Source organism: Urocampus carinirostris, chromosome 7 (genome assembly GCF_059441175.1).
Source record: "Urocampus carinirostris isolate Australia breed hairy pipefish chromosome 7, RoL_Ucar_1.0, whole genome shotgun sequence".
Taxonomy (NCBI): domain Eukaryota; kingdom Metazoa; phylum Chordata; class Actinopteri; order Syngnathiformes; family Syngnathidae; genus Urocampus; species Urocampus carinirostris.
In genome coordinates this window covers 14,373,247-14,393,494 of record NC_142355.1, presented here as the reverse complement: position 1 = coordinate 14,393,494, position 20,248 = coordinate 14,373,247, and the positions used below count along the sequence as shown (strand labels likewise).

Below are 20,248 nucleotides of genomic sequence, written 5' to 3'. Positions count from 1 at the left end.
ATTCAAAAATATTTAATCTGGTATTTTTAGAATCGGGATTGTTTGTTGTCTTAATTTATTTAAATTTGACACTTACTGTATGCGTATCTGCATAGTAGACACCTATTCTGTCTTCTGTGCCATGACTCAGAAATCTGGGATCAGATAAAGACTTCTGCCCAGGCTTTAAACGAGAGCAAGAAGAAAATCTGCTTGGGTCAGCAGTCAGCATTCTCTGTCCTCCAACTGAGGTATCATGTGATAGAGGGTGCACAGATGTAGGGAAACCTCTTGACCTTATTGTGGACTCTGTTACGGGGTGTGTATTGTAACCCACTTCAATAGGTGTGTGTTTTCTGTCCAGATCTGTTTGACAGCTAAGACTGCCCCCTCTTTGTGAGCTTTCAGGTGCTGAGATGTGTTTTATTATTTCTACCTTAGTGTCCATCTGGACTTTTGGTCTTTTGATAGATCCAGAGTGGTCAGTCTGTACAGATATCTCAGCAACTGTCTGGATAGCAATGCTAGACACCTTTGAGCTGTGCTTTCCTTCACTGCTGTGTTTTCGGGAGCGTCTTCGAGCCTTTGCAGGGGCATCCCATTTGTCTTGATCCTCATCATCGCTCTGAGCTGAGCTGTCAACATTCCTCCTGTTCTTTTTTCGTCTTCCAGCATGCTGCTTGTCTGGTGAGTCTTCATCATCTGTCTGAACCCCACTGTCAATTATCTTTTTGCCTGTGTCCTGATCATTTTGAAATCGTTTTGCAATGTTATGTTGGTTCTGGTTGTCTTCTAACTGTGTTCCAATTGATGGACTAGTAGACTCATCTTTAACAGGCCAATACTGCCCACTGTCCCCTACTCCTGCATACTTGGCCTCAAGGAGGTTTGCTGTTGTACCTGTGCTGCCATAGTGCTCATCTAACTGACGCTGGAGTTGAAGCTGGAGCTGCTGGATTTGCTGTAATTGCTCTTTCTGCTGGGCATATGTCTCTTGCTGAGCTATCATGTGTGCATGGTGTTCCTCTTCTTGCTGCATGAGAAGCTGTTGTTTTAGTGCCTGGAGCTCCTCAAGCTCTTGTTGAACCATAAACTGCTCCTGTTCGCGATAGCGCTGGATTTCCTGTCGCTCCCACTCCAACTCCTCTGCTAGACAGAGCTGTTTAAGCTTCTCAAGCTCTAGAAATTCCCTCTCCATCTGGTACTGAGCCATCTTAGTACTATCCAAGCCAGGGAATATTGGAGAGGAAGCCAATGCATCTAAAGAAGCAGCAAGTGCTTCTAGTGTAATATCTGAGTACATTTCCGGATATGCTGTAATTATGTCAGCTAATGCAGTAGGAAACAACTCCTTTGATAGCCCTGTGTCGTAAGGAATAATTTGACTTTGTTCTGTGGCAGGAATATAGTCAAATTGTTGGTGCACAGGCTTATTCTGGGCTGTTGGCGTGGGCACCAAAGAGGTGCTAAAGATGGAGCCAGGTTGTGTGGTAACTGCATATGTCGATGGAACTGGGGCTGAGACAGAGGAGTAAACTATTCCATCTGAAGTTTTTAGAGCACTCCTCACACCAAAGGTAGCAAGTGTGTCGTGAGAAGGTATAGAAGAAGACTTCCCAGAAAAGGCTGCAGTAGCTCTGCTAGTGTAGTCTATGGCCTTACCTGTTATAGAAAATCAGGGTAAGGATTTTTAATGTTTGAAATAAATATAACTTTGCAGTTTATTAAGTTATAGCTACGTAATTTGGGTTCAAAACACATCCATGCACATGCGTAAGTGAAGTCATTTTGGCTAACAAGATGCAAAGCCAAAATATTGTGGGAGCACACGCAGGCAAAGACATGCATCTGTCAAAAAAAGAAAACAAGCCAGAGTCAATAGAGTTAAGAGAGTAAACACAAGACAACTAAAAGAAAGGCAACAGAAAGAAAAAATAATAAGCAATAAAGCGACATCAAACACATTTCTCATGCAAGAAAAGGGACAATACTCACCAGTAGGAAGTTTGGTTGCAGTGAGGTCTACAGCTCCATTTAAAGATTTGTTTAGGTAGTCATAGTCCTCGTTGGGATCATAGGGAAAGAGGCATACCTCTTTGAGGTTGGCCTCGGACATCACACGTTTTTCACCATTCACATCAGAAATGTCATGCTGTCCAGAACCATCATACCGAGGGTTGTCATCTTTGAAGACCAAACTGTTGTCAGGCTGAGTTGTGACAGGTGGTTGTGTTCTGCAACTTCGGGTAAAAGGCAATCTGTATATGACATCACAGCATACACTGCTTCTACCAGCTGTGAGGTCAACTGGTGTCCCATCATCCTCCACAACAGTGGTAATCACTTCTGGACTTTTTCCGGATAGGGCTACCATTGATCTCACAGGTCTGTAGTTGGACAGATCCATGGCACCTGTTGCCTCCAAAGATAGAACACTTGGGAAATCTGTAGAGGCAGGGGAATCTGATTTTTTGCCTTCTTTGACTAGCGCTCCATATGAAAGATTTATTGGTATGTCTTGAGCTGTAGATTGCACAACAGCAACCAAAGGCTTGGAGTTCACTGGTCTGTATACGATTTGTGCCACTGGTTCGCATGGTTTATATGTTGTGAGAGGCAGGGGCACGGATGTATCCATTCCTTGCAGGTCAAGCGGTTTCTCAGCTGGGGGGTTGTCGTAGGAGGCAATGGTAGCTGTGCATGTAACGATAGTGATGCTATCAGTTACCACGGACAATGTTGTTGCTGGGACAATTTCAGCACTGAGATTTACTATCTCTGGCTGCACTGCTGTTATTTGACGCACAGAATCATTGGAAGTCTGTCGATATAACTCAGGGGGCGTCAAATCCATCCCTTGTTCAGTCATCTTCCCACCAACCTTTAGAGTACGTAGATCCATAGCATCCCCACGATACATCATCGTTTCATTTTGCGTAGGATGAACTTGGTATTGATTTTCTTCTGACTTTATTTTGAATGGAGTATGCTGTGGGAGTCTTTCATGAACAACAGAGACAGTCGTTCTCTGGACTTCCGTAGTGACGACTTGGGTTACTAAGCTTTGCTGGACTTCATCAGGTTGGCCTGTAGTTGATACCGACGAAGAATACTTGTGACTCAAACTAGAGACAACCTTCTCAGGTCCTCGAATCTCTTGACTTTCAATGGATTCCTGCTGAATTTTAGTTACGGTGATTGGCGCAACAACTACTTCAGGTGGGATCTCCTGTAATGCAGGTATTGAAGTTCTCCTTGTATGAGCTTCTGTGGTTTTCATCTCCAGAGGGCGATCGCAATCAGATGAATTTGTTAATAGCTGTGATGGCTCCACTGAAGAAAATACATCTGTTATGGAGGTATTTTGTAAATTGTCACGAATGTCTCTTTCAGCTGGCATGTTATTTACCAAAGGCTGTTGCATGGTTAAAGGTTGCCTGCTTGTAGCAGCTAAGACCCCAGTGTTAATAATCTGAGAAGGCATGCCATATACTGTTGGAAATCTATATATTTCATTTGTGCTGAACGGTGTTGTTTCGGTATATAATACTGATGGTCTTTCTTCACTTGACAATTGTCCACTTGCAACTCCATGGGTCATTGAAGTCACTGTCTGTGGTTGTATCACTGACGATAATTGCGCTTGTCTCACAGCACCCTGCATTGTAGCAATATGTGTAGGGTTTTGTTCCATTGCAATGACCTCAAGTGGAGGTGTTGGACATAGGGTGACTGACGTCCTAAGAGATCCATGGATTTGAGGCATATAAGTAAGAAGAGGCTCGTCCTGATGTGGGATCACACGTGTTGACTCAGTTAAAACAGACAAAGGAAATACTTCTGCAGGTTTAAATGGAAGTGTTGAAATAACTTGTTGAACTTGGGGTAATGTTGGTGTGTCTGGTATGGTAACAACAAATTCCTTCGTTGGTTCTACCAAAGATGGTTGAGGTGTACTCCAGTCGGATGCAGAATAGGGTAAATGCTCAGTTGTTACAGTTGGACATGTTGCAATTGGTGACTTAGAAGCTGTCTCTATGATCCCAAATTCCCTAGCAACTTCTGGTTGTGCATTTTCAATTCCCATTTCATACTGGGTTCGAAGAGCAGTGGAGTAGACTGTAACCGTATTTTCTTGTGGAATTAGTACATTTGTAGCTAACTTAGGTTCAACCAAGATAGAAACATGCTGTGAAAGAGGTTGTGTGGTTTGCATTGTTTGTCGATGAGCACTAGGAAATTCAAGGCCAGGTGAACTATCCTGTGAAATTTGTATGCTTTCTGAGACTACATTTGGATGTTGGGTGACAACTGAGTCATATCTGTTTGCTACTTTATCCTGAGTAATTACAGCTGAGGTTCCAATTATGTTGTCTGGTGTTGATGGCAAGGGCTGATAAACAATTTGTTGTTGCTGCATTGCCATAGGTGTGTATGGCTTCTTTATTTGATCTGGTACACTACAAGCCTGAATTTTTGTTTCCTGATCAGGGTACCTCACAAAATAACCTTTTTCGGGCTGAGTTGTATCTCTTATATCTGGTACAACTTGTTCTAATGGCACTGTTGGAGCAATAGGTGGATGTCTTTCAGCAACAACAGGTCCTCGCACAACAGTGCTTGTTGTTGGAAATGTTTCAGTTTGTGTTTTCTGCACTAAAGGAGTTGTTCGAACCCCTGGTCCATTTGTGGATGGAATAAAACCTTTTTTCATTGGTGCCTGCACTGTTACCACTTCTGTTGGCGATCCAGGCTCAGAAGGAAGAGTTATGACAACATACGTTTTCAAAGATTTTGCATGTCTGGGAGATATTGGTGACTTTGGAGATGTTGCACCGGACCTACTCTCCACAGGTCGAGTCAAACTAAAAGACAAAGCATTTGGAGGTGCTTTAGTCCTTGGCAGTGTTGCAGCTTTTGGTGCCACAACTGGAGGTGGTTTGACACTTTCTCCTGGTTTGTGACTGAAAACCAGGCCAGCTGGAATTTTTACAGGCTTAGGTGGTATTGGTGGAGGAGCCTTTGAGGAAGGACTACTGCTTGTTATTGTAATTTGGTATGCGGCCGTTGAAGCAGGAATTGGTGGTTTTGGATAAATAGTGGGCTTTGGTAAAGTGGACGGTGGTGAGGGAGGAGAATCAGCTACAGGTATTGCCACCATTTCTACATTAGTTCTCACACTGGGCTTAGGTGGAAGTGGTGGAACTGATGACACTGAAGCAGAAGGTAGAGATGAGTGTGTTGTTGTACTTGTAATAGTGTGGTGTGTGACTGTGTGATTATTTGGTGCTGGGGATGCAGGTAAACCTTTTGTGTTCTCTGTTTGGTAAATCCGAGACTTGTTTTCTGCACTTGGCACTATGATAACAACATGACCATCTCTTCTTTGAGTCACTACCTGTGCTACAGACTCGTCGTCTGATTTAATGTTCTCCATTCGTGGCTGTATATCCACAACAACAGTCTTCATTGGCTGCGCTGCAACTGTAGTACCAGTTTTATCAGTGGAAGCCACAGTAGTAGAAAATTGCTGAGATCCCCTTATCTGTGGCCGAGCACCACCATTCTCAAGGAGTGAAACTGATGTTGAACGTGGTGGAGGAGGTGGTGGAACTTTCTTTTTAATGATAGTGGTTGCTGAGGTAGAAACTGGAATCATTGATGTTGCAGCTGGTTGATGTGCTACATTCGATTGTGACCGTGTTTTGACTGTTGAGAATGACATAGATGTTTGTGTTGAGGATTGAGATGTAGTTGAAACTAAATCCGGCATCTGGACAATTCCAGGCTCATTGTATGTTCCTGGAGCAACAGCCGAACTGGTTACAAGAGATGGTAATTGAACAGATGGTTGAATGATGCTTGCGGCTGATGACTCAGTAATTTCTGCAGTAGGTTTAGCTGTGACCGCGACAGTTTCCTGTCTTAAAGCTTGCACCTCTGGCACTGATGAAACCTCAGAGGGCATTTGAGAAGGCAATGAAACCAAGTCTGGCATTTCAACAATAACTGGAGGAGGGCTCTCCCTTGACGCTGAGTTTGAAGATATTAGAGCAGATGACTTAGATTGTACAAGTTCATCTGGCTCAACTTTAGATGGATCCAACACCACATCTGGAATCTTTACTATGACTTTAGCACGTTCTGTTGACGATAGTTCACCTTTAATTGACAAGATTTGTGAATCATCTCGCGGGCTTTGGGTTAAGAAGCAAGCTGTAGGTGTGGAGAGAGGGCTGGAGTCTGATGATTGTGGTGTTTGAGCCTGGTAAGAGGAAGTAGACGTTGCATTAGATTCTATCGTGGAATCTGGTGTGGCGGGTGAAGTTGGTGGTGACTGTGGTGACACAGGGGAAGGTGTGGTGGTTAGTTCTGGGGCTGATATAGGAGTTGGAATAGGTTTTGCCTCTGGGATTTCACACACCACGGAAATTTGTACCAAATCAGTTACCTCGGACAGTTGTGGGCTTATCGATTGGTCGTCTTTGGTTTCTGAATCCTCACTTGGGGTAATGTCAGATGAAATACCAACTCCATATTCATCAGCTAAACTGTCGTCTTCTTCCTCCCCTGATGAACACTGCGTAATTTTGAGGTCAGGTATAGGGAAAAGTGCTTTTCTGAGAGCAGGATCCATAGGTAACATGGGTCGAACAAAACTTATAGAGCCTGGTGTTGCACTTGAAAAAAGGGTAGTTTCATTTCGCCTTGGAGGTTCAGTTGGGCGTGGTGGAGCTGGTCGTTTTTTCTTTTTTAGTGGTGTTTCATCAGATGCTTCACCACTTACAGGAATGATGTTTTCTCGAGTATCGAGACAAGCTTCAGGGGAAATAAATACAATGCAGGTTTCAGAATCTGGAGGGGACACAGATGAGACGGATTCTAATGCTGTCTGGGCTTGTTCAAACTCTTGTTCAATCATCATTAATTCTCTCTTTTTTTCCATCATTTCTTCATAAACTTCCTCTGAAGACCGGAGTTTCTTCGAAGGTTCAGAGATTATGTCCAGGGTAGGTTCTATGTCTTTTAAGTCAGCCATAATTCTCTCAGGCTCTTCAACCAATGATTCATAGAGATAGTCCTCAATTGGCATGCCCCCAAAAAGAGGCTCAACCCCTGGTGGACTATCACCCGGGATGGATTTGGCTCTCTGGAGAATGTCTTCATATGCTTCTTCTGCACTTTTTAGTGATTTTGAACTGCTTCCCTTCTCTTCAAATGACTCAGTTGTTGTGTATGGTATCACTGTTGGAGATGGTTTACCACCTCTCTGTGTAGCCTGTGTTGCCTCTCGCTTTGATTCTACTTGAGCTAAGTACTCAGAGCCAGTTTCACTCCGTGACTTGATTTGTGTAAGATGATCCTTTGCAGAGGAAGTACTTTGACTTGGTAAAAATGCACCATGCACATTTAGTTGGCTCTTTTCCTTGCGTGATTTCTCTTCCTCAGAAGAGTCTTCGATGAGGGGAAGTGGGTTTGTTGCATGTCTGTGTTTACCTTTGCGAAATTGTTTGTCCCCACTAAGCTTCTTGTGACTTGGACTGCTATCACTATCCTCCTCCAGTGATGATGCTGAAGTAGGTGATGATTCTGGAGTAATAGAAGCTTGCACGCTAGATGAACCCTTTGACAAGGATTCAGTGATGCTCTCAATATCTTCATCAGTACTTTGTCTTTGTCTAATGACTGGAATGGCTTTCTTTAATGTTATACTAGGGATTGTTTCATGTATTTTTGCCTCGCTCAATGTTAGAGGGGATTTCGTCCATATGAGTGTGTCTTCATTATCTGTGCCCCCTTTGCTTGACAGAGATTTACATTCAGTTGAGGCATTAGAAAGTTTTGTCTTCTTGATATCATCATCACTGGACAATTTACTTTCTTTCTCATCGTCCGAGAGAGACATTTCCTCTTCATCACCCATGCCCATGATCTGATTGCGAATTAAATCCTCATCTTCTATAGATGAATCAGCACTTTCTGTTTTGATTTCCTCGCTAACGGATGAAACATCGGTCACCTTCAGTCTCCTCCTCTGAACCTCAGGTGAAGGTGAAAAATCACTTCCGCTGCTCTCTTCCATTGCTGGAAAACTAAGTCGCCTTCTACCACCTACAACAGCCTCCACAACCGGTAGGCTTCTCTCTTTTTCCGTGTCAGTTTTAGTCACACAGGTTTCTAACTCTTCCACATTTAATTCCTCTGATATTGGTAAAACCTCAGGTTGAGTGTCTTCTTCGGCTTTGGATGTTATCTTGGGAACTGCCTCATACCCATCTTTGTTGTCCAGTTCATCTGGAGATTTTTCCAAATTTAAAAGCGCATTTTCAGGATTTTCCACCGCCTAAAACACAAAAACATAAAATATCTGTGAAATTATTTTAAAGAAAGATTCTCTTGGGCCATTGCATGACAACACAAATACTATTACAAAAATTAAGATAAGAACAACATACACTTACTTTTGTTGTCACAACAGTTGTAGATTTTAATTGTGAGCTTTCCAAGAGAGTGGTGTTGGCCTTCTGTTCAGCTGAATTAACAAGATCTTTATGACTGTCATTTGGTGCCAAAACGACAACATCGGTTGGTCCTGGTGACTTATCTGCAACCAGTTCTTTAGGTGCACATTTCTGCTGCTCAGTAGGTTGGATTTGCTCTTCAGCATTTTGTATTTTCTGAGGTGAAAGTTGACGGGCTCCATCTTTAGGCATTTTAGTTGTTTCTTCTGAGAGAACATGTTTTGATATTTCGGTAATGTCGTTTACATTTGTCTCTGCATTTTCCAATTCATCTTTTCTGTCAACGGTTGGAGTTCTAGACACATCTGTGCTAGGAGGCTCCGAGACTGTCTCAGGTTGAACGTGTTCTGTCACAGGTTCAACTAAATCCTTTTTTTCTGCCTTCACTAATACGGGTATGAGAGAAGACTCGCGTTCATGTTCAGCCTTTGTTGAATTTAAACCTGCTGAGGTTTCCGCTTCTGTTATTGGACCGGCTGTGCTTGGTGGCATCTGAATATTATCTGCGGGGGCTGTCTTCGCCTCTGCCTTTGTAATGGCAAGAATGGCTTGAGTCTCTTGTGGTGCCGATAAGGGTAGAGGCTGAGGCATTTTCCCTGAGTCTCCTGGATGCTCTAATAAAGCCTTTTGGGTGTGACAGTTGAGACACAGCCACTCTTTCTGCAATAAAGCATAACCACACAATATTACATCATTCGTACCAGGTCTAATTAAGGTTTGGAGAGTAATCTCATAACGCTCGTGAGCAGAAATAAATTCAGTCCTATTCAAGATATCCTTTACTTAAACATATGTATTGATTAGTGTTCGGATGTTTTTATTGGATGGCAACCAGTAAGGAATTGATTTGATCTTTGTCAGGCTTCTCCTTTACCACTTTGAGAGATGCTCTGGTTTCAGATTCCCTGACAGAGCACGATTTTTATTATTCCTGCCACATTTTACAGAATTACATCTTATATAAGCCTGTTTTATACACACACGCACACATACATACATACATACATACATACATACATACATACATACATACAAACATGGTGGCGCAGTGGTTAGCGCTTGTGCGGCACAGTTCATGTCATGGGAACCTGTCGTGGGTTCAAATCCAGCTCCAGACTTCCTGTGCGGAGTTTGTATGTTCTCCCCGTGCTTGCGTGGGTTTCCTCCGGGCACTCCGGTTTCCTCCCACGTTCCAAAAACATGCATTTCAGGTGAATTGGGTGGTCTTAATTGTCCCTAGGTGTGATTGAGCGAGTGAGTTGTCTGTCCCCGTGTGCCCTGCGATTGGCTGGAAACAAGTTCAGGGTGTCCCCTGCCCACTGCCCGGAGATGGCTGGAATGGGCTCCAGCCCCCCCGCGACCCTAATGAGGATAAGCGGTACGGCTAATGAGATGAGATGAGATAGAGATAGAGATAGAGATAGAGATAGAGATATAGATATAGATATAGATATATATATATATATATATATATATATATATATATATATATATATATATATATATATATACATACATATATACATCCATTAAGCACCGCTTTTTGTCACGGTCGCCGTGGCGACCAGTCTGCCGCGCCCCCGAACTCAAGCGGTAGCAGATCAGCTGATTGCTGGTCTGCTACTTAAGGCTGGGTTGTGGGTTTGGCGGGGGCTGGCTCATTACACATTCCCCGGTCTGTTATGCCTTGTCCTGTTTTAGTTTTAAACATTGTCCGTTCTGTTATGCCTTGTCCTGTTTAGTTGAGTTGGAAGAAACAACTGTTTGTTTTGTCATGTCCCAGAGTTTTGGACAACTTTTATTTTGGTGAATAAAAGTTTTGGATCGTTACGCAATTGAGTTCTCCCTTCCTGCCTCCTGCCTCCGTTCCGGTCCGGTCACCCCTTCCACTCCACCACGCCTCGTGACAGCCCCCTTCCACTCCGCCACGTGACAGCTTTTCCTCAGTAGGGTCGCAGGGGTGCTGGAGCCCATCCCAGCCATCTCAGTGGGCAGGGGACACGCTTAACTGGTTGCCGGCCGGTCGCATATTTTTTCAAATACAGTCGAAATGCCAACCCAAACCCTAAAAAGATTATTTGAACACGTCTAAAAAAAACTAGCATACTTGCACGCGCCACACAAGCGGCATTACAGAGGCTGCAATGATCATTTAAACCAGAATGTGGCGTTCGCAAGTAGCACATTTTCAAATCCCAGACAGCATCTTTAACATTTTCAGTGTCACCAATTATTCTTCCACAACATTGCTGTGAAAAATAAAATGTTAACCCAGTCAAAAACAACACAATTCTTTATTCAACAACCAAGAAACTTAAATTGAAGTTACAGTATATAGTAACACTTAATTCATTTATGTGCTCTGTACTAGTGACGGGAATCCTGATTCGTTTAGCTGTTTTGGCTCCCAAACGGCTCTTCAGGTTTTTTGTTATTGATTTAACACAGATTCCCTAAAAACATGCATCTTGACCAATGTCACGCGCCTCTAAGAGAAAAGAAGCGTCTCAAAGGGATCTGGGTGGGGATCCGGCTCCTGTCATTCACTTCAAAGAGCCGGCTCATAGAGTTTGCACGTTCACGAACAACACATTTCTACAACGTACCTAAATTAGAACATCTTACAGGTAAAAGCTCACTGTTCTGTACTATGCCATTGTGATCAAATAAATGCTGTGAAAATTGGATCTGAGACAAATACAATAATTTCTGACCTCTCCTTGAATTCTCATCACGATTCAAATTTTTTACTCTGATTGCACAAGTTCAATTCCCCTTTGAGCCCAAGCTAGTAGCCGCCCCATGTGAATGAAAAAAAAAGAAAATCAGTTGTGTGGGTTGGCCCATGACGGTATAAGGAGGGAATTGCCACCAACTCAAACTACCAGTAATCAAAAAATCTTTTGGATCTATTATTTCAAATAAACTGCAGTGCATGATAAATATGAAGAGGTGATTTGTGAGCCGATGTGGGTAGTAACAAGTTAGATTTAATCTGTTACATTTGCTTGAGAATGTTTTGGGATATTTTGTTCTTCTGGGAGTATTTTTAAATCACTAGACTGTTTAGTTTTACTTGAGTAGATTTGTGAAGAAGAAAAGTCTCTCTTACTCCGCTTCATTAGGCTACATTGAAGCCGTTACTAAGTAACTTAAATCCCCTCCACGTAAGTATGCGCATTTTTCCGAGTCCTTCGCTGGCTTTTTTTCTTTCTAAAGAGAGCCACAATGCGGCCCAAGCTCTTCCCTTTTTAAAGGGACAGCATCACATACCTAGTAGGTGGCTGTTTTAAAGTAAACCAGCGGGTGTGTGAGTAAAAAGAGAAAAATAACTCCACAGAAGTCAAGCTTAAACTGCAATAATATGATTCAATTTACTTTACCTTTTCAAAAAGTTGCTTTTTTATTTTTATAAATGCAAGTTTTATAACACTCTTTTTGTTGGCCAGATGAGAGGCACACTTTTCCAATCCTCAAAAACCTCAAAAATTAGATTTCTTCATGCATTTTTCTATCTTTATCAAAACAATTCAACATATTGTAGTTTATAAATAAACTTGAGGCGATATCATACAACAGTAGACCCGTCATTCTCAACAGGATGTGCTGCATCCCATTTAGTCGTTTTTGACAAGAGGCTAATGTAGAAACATTCAGCATGTGTTGTGTCCATTCTACGGCTTATAAAACGCTTTTCATTTTTTTGCAGCTCCTGGCAAATTTGTTTATCGTTTTGATTTTGGTCCAATACGACTCTTTCAATATGTTGCAGTGCCGCCCCTAAAGCTAGCTTGTTGTTTGCCTGCAGAGACTGTTAAAAAGGCACTCTGACTTTAAACATGCTACTTGTGCCTAATTTATTTATTTGATTTATACTATCATAATTCTATTATTTATGAAAGTACTTGATTTTACCTTGATTGTTCTAATGTATTATTAAATAATATGTAATTTATTGTTGACAAGATGGATGGAGATGATTTGATGATCTGAATGAATAGTTGAAATTATAAATCAGATGTTGCTACAGTTACTCAGTACTTGATTAGTGTTTTCACCAAGTACTTTTTTGACTTTTACTCAAGTTATTGTTTGGATGATTACTTTTTACTTCCAAAAACACCAATGCTAGCAACCTACAAAAAAAAAAACAAATCAAAATGTGCTTTCCAATAAACGCTAGCACAATTGTTGCAATTTGAAGTTGTACATAAAATAAATGCACTACTTTTCATTGCACTATTGTTACGATTGAACTTACAACGCAATCTCCAAAACCCTACCTTGTAAATATTTGCGCCCATTCATCCTGACATTCTTTTTAATTACTATTGATTTTTAAGTCTTTACTGCATGTTTATCCTTGAGTGCCATGTTTTATCTCATTGTAAACAATGTCCACTACGTTATTATCTATGACAATAAAGACAATTTTATGTGCATGCATTATGTCTTGAACTACTTTCTTTTTTTTTTTACAAAGGTTGAAAAAAATGGATTTTTTTTATCCTCTTTATACAAAAGAGTAGCATATGCGCCCTACTTATCAGGAAAAGCGGTCACTTTGCAGGCTATTTTGATGGCAGAGAGCATGCCAAGCAATCAAAAGGACCCAATGGAAAGACATGCTCCCGGCACTCACATCTTCTAAGCCTTTCAACCTTCTAACCTATTACCAAAGCAAGGTTCTTTTCTGCCGGAAAAAAAATGGCGTACTCTTCCTCTTCTCACTTGTTCAAACAGCTTCAAGGAAGCTATATCTTGGATGGTATACAGTACATATCACCTATACGGCTGTTTCCTTCTGAGATTTTCCTCTCTATGATATATGCAGTCTGAAATTATGTAATAAAGGCCATCTATTTTAGGGTTGTTTGCTGTTTACAGAATTTGGACTTAAAGAGAAATGAGTGCAATAAACAAATGCAATACTACACTTTTAAACTCAGGGTCTCTTGATCACAACCCTGAATTTTGAGGATTTTGATCATCTGAAATGTCATGTACTTCAACCTTCATCTTAGTTCAGGGGCCACATGGTAGAAAAAAACATTCTCAGGGGGACCGGCGTTCAACCCATATAGGCGCCCTACCAATGCCCTACCAAATTGCGCATTTGTGCATTTGAAAGCAGTGAGTACTTACTTTTTTCGTTTTAAATTTATTCGCATTTGACTCTTTCACTGCTTCAGAGTACTGTTGTTTGACATGGCTTTTAAGCCTGGCGTATTTTTCTGTTTTTCTGTGGTAGGTTTCTAGCATTGTGTTTATTGACTACAGTAATCACGCAGTGTATTTATGCATGCCAACCCTCATTTTCTACAATCAATAAATGTTTTGTTTCAGTGTTGCTGGTTTTACTTGATTGTGAGGACACCAAAAATGCTGCTGTGAGGTCAGTCCAAAGTAGGCTGTCACTAGAGGGTATCATGGTTCGGCAGAACACGGTACTAGTAATTTAATGGTATAAAATGTGGGCTTTACCTGGAAGGCTGGTGGTCTGTACAGAGGCTAACGATTACATTATGATTCAAAGATGTAGGATTTAATTATAAAACGATTATTGATGTTTTTTTTTCTAAATACTTATTTCCCATATATATATATATATATATATATATATATATATATATATATATATATATATATATATATATATATATATATATATATATATATATATATATATATATATATATATATATATATATGTATATACATTCACAGAAATTCCCAAATATTGTTGGCGATAATCGGGCCGGACGATAATCGGGCCGGACGATAATCAGTCGACCTCTAATCGTGACCCACCAGTTGAGAAACTCTGCTCTAAACAAGGAACATTCCGTATCCAGCATTCATTTTCCCTCTTACAAACAGTGGCTTTCAATGGAATAATTTGTGTAGAAAGCACACCTCATTGCAACCAGTAGTAATCAGCATTTCGGTGCAGTACATGCAGTTTGTCCACCACCCACCCACATGCAATAAAACGTGAACTTAAGAATTACGTGGCACTGCCGATCCAAGCGATTGAGCAGATGGCTCGAGAGGAAGTCTCTCTTGCTCTACCGTAATGTCCTGTTCGACATAATCTCTCACATCTCAGCTTTATTGGCATATCGCACGACTTTGCAGGCTCAATTCCGTCGCGAGCTCCGGCGAGTGCTCCCACGCGTAAGTGACATCACATCACTAATACTGTTGCACAACAGCGTTAATACAGTTTGTGTGTTTCCCGGTGTCTGACGAAGACATGAGCTATGTTGCTGTTTTTAATGGAAACCCCTGGACAACTGTGTGATATGCTAACGGAAATAGGCGTAACCTGCCCATTTTTGGCGTGTGCTCAAGCACCCTGAAATTCAACCCAAGCATCCTAAAAAATTATAGCCATTTTTAAATTCTCCTGTTCTTAATAAAGTACAGGATAGGCTTAAATAAGATGAAAAATGCCAGCTAAAAAAGTAAAAAGAAAGAAAAAATATGAACAATGTAGCGTAAAAAAATACTCCACTGTGTCATGTCCAGCATGGTCGCCGTGGCGACCGGCTGGCCCCGCCCCCTGGGCACCGGCTGTAGCAGATCGTCTAATTTGTGTGTGTGCTTCTTAAAGGCGGGTTTTAGGGATTGCCGGTTGCTGGTTCATTGCGTTTTCTGTTCTGCATTAATTTGTTCTGTTTGTCTTGAGGAAACCTGTGTTTGCCCGTTCTGAGTAAAAGCCTGTTTTGTGAGTATTCTTAATCTGAGTTCCTGTTTGCCTGTAAGCCTGTTTTTGTTTTGTTTTGTCCCTGAGTGTTGGACAACTTTTATTTTGCTAAATAAAAGTAACTGGTCGTTACGTGATTGAGTTCCTCCTTCCTGCCTCCTGCTTCCAATCTGGTCCGGTCTCGTGACACACTGCCTTAAAATGGTTCAGGCCATTTGATTTTAGCACAGCTCTTTCCCTCTTTCCGGCACCTCTTTGGCTCGGCTCGTGTCACTTTCGGCATAGCGGCCGAATATGTGGAGGCTTTGGTGTAGTACAGTGAACGTATGTTATAAAGCAGTTATACTGAACAACTATTTTCCCACTCATTACCATGACTTTGTTATCAACAGTTTTTTTCTGTAAAAAAAGCACCATGTTCAGGTGAGCGACTACTACCCATTGTAACTATAATGAAACACACGAAACCGCCTCCAAATTAATTTTTAAATGGTGACACTCATTAACAGAGTTGAATAATCCTAAATCACTTTAGATGAAATATATATTTTTTAACAAGCCATACACTCTGGGTGCTCAGCACCCCCAAAGCTCTGAACGGAAAATCGACCCTGCTAACGGACATAAAGCAAAAAGATGTTTTGTTTAGTTTCCAAGTTACTATTTAAATCCGGGGTTCTTAAACCACCTGAGCGAGGGTCCGGGTGAGATTGTGCCAAATCAGGTTTTCTAAAAAAAGATTCTGATAAAAACATTCCACTGTCCTCAAATATGTTACTGTTCTGAGAATAAAAAAGAAAACAATAAGAATAAATGTGAAAATGAATCAATCAATCGGGAATAAACTAATCCGTAATGCGCTAGGGCTGCACTTAAAGACACAGAGTGTATTATCCTTTGCCTGCTTGTCTTAAAAAACGCCTTTCAATAAAAAATAAATTTTTGATTTAAATAATGAGCTAAAAATCATGAACTATCATATGAATGTAGATTTTTTTTTAAAGTTAGGGATATTTATATTTATTTTACATAACATGAACTTCACCTGGAGCAGGGCTCTTCAACCTTTTTCAAGCTGAAAGCAAATCATTAATACTAATTAGCGCAAAAGGCACCCAGTTTGACATGAACTAATAAAAATAACGTATCATGCTATTACTATGTTGTTACTATGTTGTTACAAAGTTCATTGTTGGAAGCAGGGTTGAATAGACTTGGTCAACCTCTAAAAAAAATAATATTACTAGAAAATCACAATGACCCGGCACAGGTGAGCTATTTTCAGAACTGGTTTGCGGGCAACTCATCTGTCCTTAGAACCTTGGTTGAAGACCCCTGAGCTAGAGGGGGATCATTTTCAACCATCTTGCTGTTACGGGTACGAGAAAAAAAGCAAAATTGGAAAAAAACCTGGGCATCTTTTTGTTAAATGGTGCTATATGGTCACTTTTAGTCTCCATAGTTTAAATTGGATTGTAAGAATTATAAAACTAGCTGGAGAGCCAATAATAGACGCTACACCCGTGCGCAATGCCATATTGGAAATGTGACCAAAAAAATTTTTTGGGGGATTCTTACTTGAGATTTTTAGAACTTGTTTCAAGTAACAGGACATAATACAGTGATATCAAGTAATCAAATAATACACATATTCCCTATAACTTTCATATTAAATTGGGGGCTTCATGCTGTCATCCTAAAGGGCCACAAGTCTGAGACCCCTGGTCTACAACCATGGTGAATCTTTAGTGTAAAACAACATTCTGCTTTTTGCACATGAGAACTGCTCAAAATGTAGCCCATTGCACTAAGACAACACAAAATGAGATTTTTGTAATATTTTCACAGCAAAAATGGTCGGATCATTGTAAAAATGTCGCCTAAGAACAACAGTGTAGCTGCTTCTCTAGAGTGGTTGACCACTCATGATAGTGCGAATATATATTATCATCATCATCATCATCATCGTTATTATCTGCACCACTCATCCTCAGTAGGGTCACGGGAGTGCTGGAGCCCATCCCAGCCGTCTTCGGGCAGTGGGCAGGGGACACCCTATACTGGTTGCCAGCCAGTCGCACGGCACAGAGACAGACAACTCACTCGCTCATTCATAATTTGAACTGGCCAATTAACCTAACATGCATGTTTTTAGAATGTGGGAGGAAACCTGAGTGCCCGGAGGAAACACACATAGGTACGGGGGAGAACATGCAAACTCCACACAGAAAGGTTCGATCTCATGACCTCAGAACTCTGTCACACACGCGCAAACCACTGCGCCGCCATTCTGCCCCGTATATATATATTATGATCAAGTAAATCTTTAAATGTTGCCTATTTCTCATCATCCCCATGAGCTCACAGATTTCTGCAATGGCACACAATACACATTCACTGATTTTCAATGTATAAATATGAACATCACGTGGGTGTAATTCTTCATACGTAGTAAGAGGAAAGAGGAAGAGGAAGTTAAGATGTATCCTTTGAGGAGGTATGTTACAAATAAAACATTGTACTTACCCCTCCTGTGTGAGGCTTTGGGTTAAATCCACAGAGGTTGCACACAAGGTTCTTGCATTCGGTACAGGTGTTGTAATTGGGAGCTTCCTTCATTGCCACATTCAGTTCAACTTTACAAAGGGGACAAGTAGTAATGTCCTCTTTGGAGATATCTGCCTTGGGACCCTCTGCATCCTTTGTGACTTCTGGTGGCTTTTTCTCTTGTTTAGACTGAGACACTGGAGAAGGTTTAACTTGTTGGATTGCCTGTGGTTTCGGTGCCGCCCTGGCAGGAGACATCTTTGGAGAAACAAGGGGTGTAGTTTTTTCTGCTTTTGTATCTTGTGAACCTTTTGTGACTTCTGGTGACTTTACTTCTGGTTTGGAATGAGATACTGGAGGTTTGACTTGTTGAGTTGCCTGTGGTTTTGGTGCAGCTTTGGCAGGAGACATCTTTGGAGAGACCTGAGATGTAATTTTTTGCTCATCTTGAACAGCAGACGTTATCAATGTGGATGCTGAGCTAAAAATAGAGGAGCCGAATCCAAACATTTTACCAGTAACGCTCTCAGTGGGCTTTGTGGCAGGAGCAGGTTGCGTCTTAGGGGCACCAAATCCGAAGAATCCTGCAGACTCCTTCTTTGCAGCTGCAGCAGGTGGTGGTGTGGATTTGACAGGAAGTGTTGGGGATTTTGAGGGCTGTGGAGGGGTTTTTCCATCTGCCGGTTTAGGAGCAACAGGCTTTGCCTCTGGTTTCAAAATGTCCCCAGACTCCTTCTTTGCAAAAACAGCTGGAGGTGGTGAGGAAGAAGCAGGAACGGTTTGGGATTTAGATGGCGGTTCAGGTCCTTTTCCATCTGCAGGTTTAATAGCAACTGTCTTGACTTCTGATTTTGGAGTTTCAGAATCTTTATGCTGCTCAAGTTTTTCATTCTTTTGTGTCTGCCTTGTCACAACCTGAGCTTTTACTTGGTCAACACCTTGAAGATTTTTTCCCGTTGCCATTGATCGTTGTTGAAATGAATCCGTCTTTTTTGGAGTAACTGCCTGAGGTTCTTTATTGTCCATTGGATTTTCTTCTGTTTTTAATTTGGACCCTTCTGGCTGGACTAATGTATCCTTGTGTTCCGAGGTTGAGTTAATGCTCTTAGCTGGTGAGGGTGTTTTTTCTGCAATAGTCCTGTTGGGCTCTGAGGCTCCAAGTGCCCTCTTCATCTGACAGTTTAGACACAACCATTCCTGTACCTGTAAAAACAGAGAAGCATATTATATTAACATAACCTATCAATCACTTTTACAGCCAGCTAATGAGGACAACTAGTGAAAAACATGCAGATTAATCATGAGTCAATCACAGGAGAGCCATGCAAACATTTACATTCCCAATCACACCATCAGTGACTACTGCTGGAAGGTCTGTAAATTAATATTACCTCTAATTTATTGGGCACAGGATTAAACCCACACTGATTGCAGACGGTCATTTTGCATTCTGTACAAGAGTTGAAGTTGGGAGCTCCTTTTCCATCCACATTAAGTGAAACCTTACAGAGAGGGCAGGTGGACTCAAATGCTTTTGGAGCCTTTTCGGTGACTATGGATGTCTTGGAGGATATGACTGGAGTTTCCGCAATTTTATCCTGTGTAACTGATGGAGTCGTTTTCACCTGTGACCTTTCTAGTTTTTCACACTCCTTTTTCTGGTGAGCCGAAGCTTCAGTGTCTTTTGCAGGTAATCTTTGAGGAGAGGCAGGTGGCGTCGTCTTGGGAGATGCCTGCATAGACTTCTTGGGTTGTGTTGGCGGTGTGGTTTTACTTTCCTCTTGAACAGCTGAGTTTATCAAATTGGAGGCTGAATTTAAAAAGGATGACCCAAATCCAAACATCTTCCCAGTCACTGATTCAGCAGGCTTGTTGGTAGTAGATTGTATTTTAGGGCTACCCAAACCAAAGAAGCCTCCTGACTCCTGTTTTGCAGGTTGAGTTGTTGGTACAGTTTTCGCTGGAGACGTCATAGTTTTTGGAGGTTGTTGGCTGGCCACTTTTGTTGATTCTATTTCTTTTGGTACAGCAACCTTAATATTGGTGGTCACCGTTTCTGGAATGTCGTCTTTGGCTAAAACAGGTTGTACTTTGGGAGTCTTTTCAATTAAATTAGATGAAACGTCACTCTTCTTTATCGCAGAAAGACCACTTTTTTCTGGTGGGACTGCAGTTGTGGGTGTGTACTTGTCACCGGGTTTATTTGGGAATTCATTTTCTTTTGTTGTGACAACACTGACAGACATATTATTGGTTGGAATGGCTTTCGATGTCATATCGTCCTCTTGAGAAGCTGGCATTGATGATTCGTTTTTAATTGGGTTGGGTGTATTTTCTTTGCTCGGTGATGGTTGAGACTTTATAAGTGGAAGTCCAAGAGGCTCAGAAGCACCCAGTGCCCTCTGCATCTGACAGTTGAGACACAGCCATTCTTTTCCCTGGGAACACAAAACATACATAGTTTTAAAAGCATTTTTAACAACAAACATAA

The 20,248-nt window shown here is 41.4% G+C and overlaps 1 protein-coding gene across 1 annotated transcript in view; it reads right to left on the bottom strand.

Moving 5' to 3' along the window:
* pclob (piccolo presynaptic cytomatrix protein b) overlaps nt 1-20,248 on the bottom strand; it is a 70,504-nt gene that overhangs the window by 35,561 nt on the left and 14,695 nt on the right. Inside the window, exons 10-14 of the mRNA XM_088339833.1 lie at nt 19,149-20,195; nt 17,737-18,960; nt 8,442-9,161; nt 1,975-8,323; nt 77-1,641 (exon numbers count right to left, since the gene is read on the bottom strand). Of these exons, the coding sequence (XP_088195959.1) occupies nt 77-1,641; nt 1,975-8,323; nt 8,442-9,161; nt 17,737-18,960; nt 19,149-20,195 (10,905 nt within the window). The remainder of the gene's footprint in view (nt 1-76; nt 1,642-1,974; nt 8,324-8,441; nt 9,162-17,736; nt 18,961-19,148; nt 20,196-20,248) is intronic.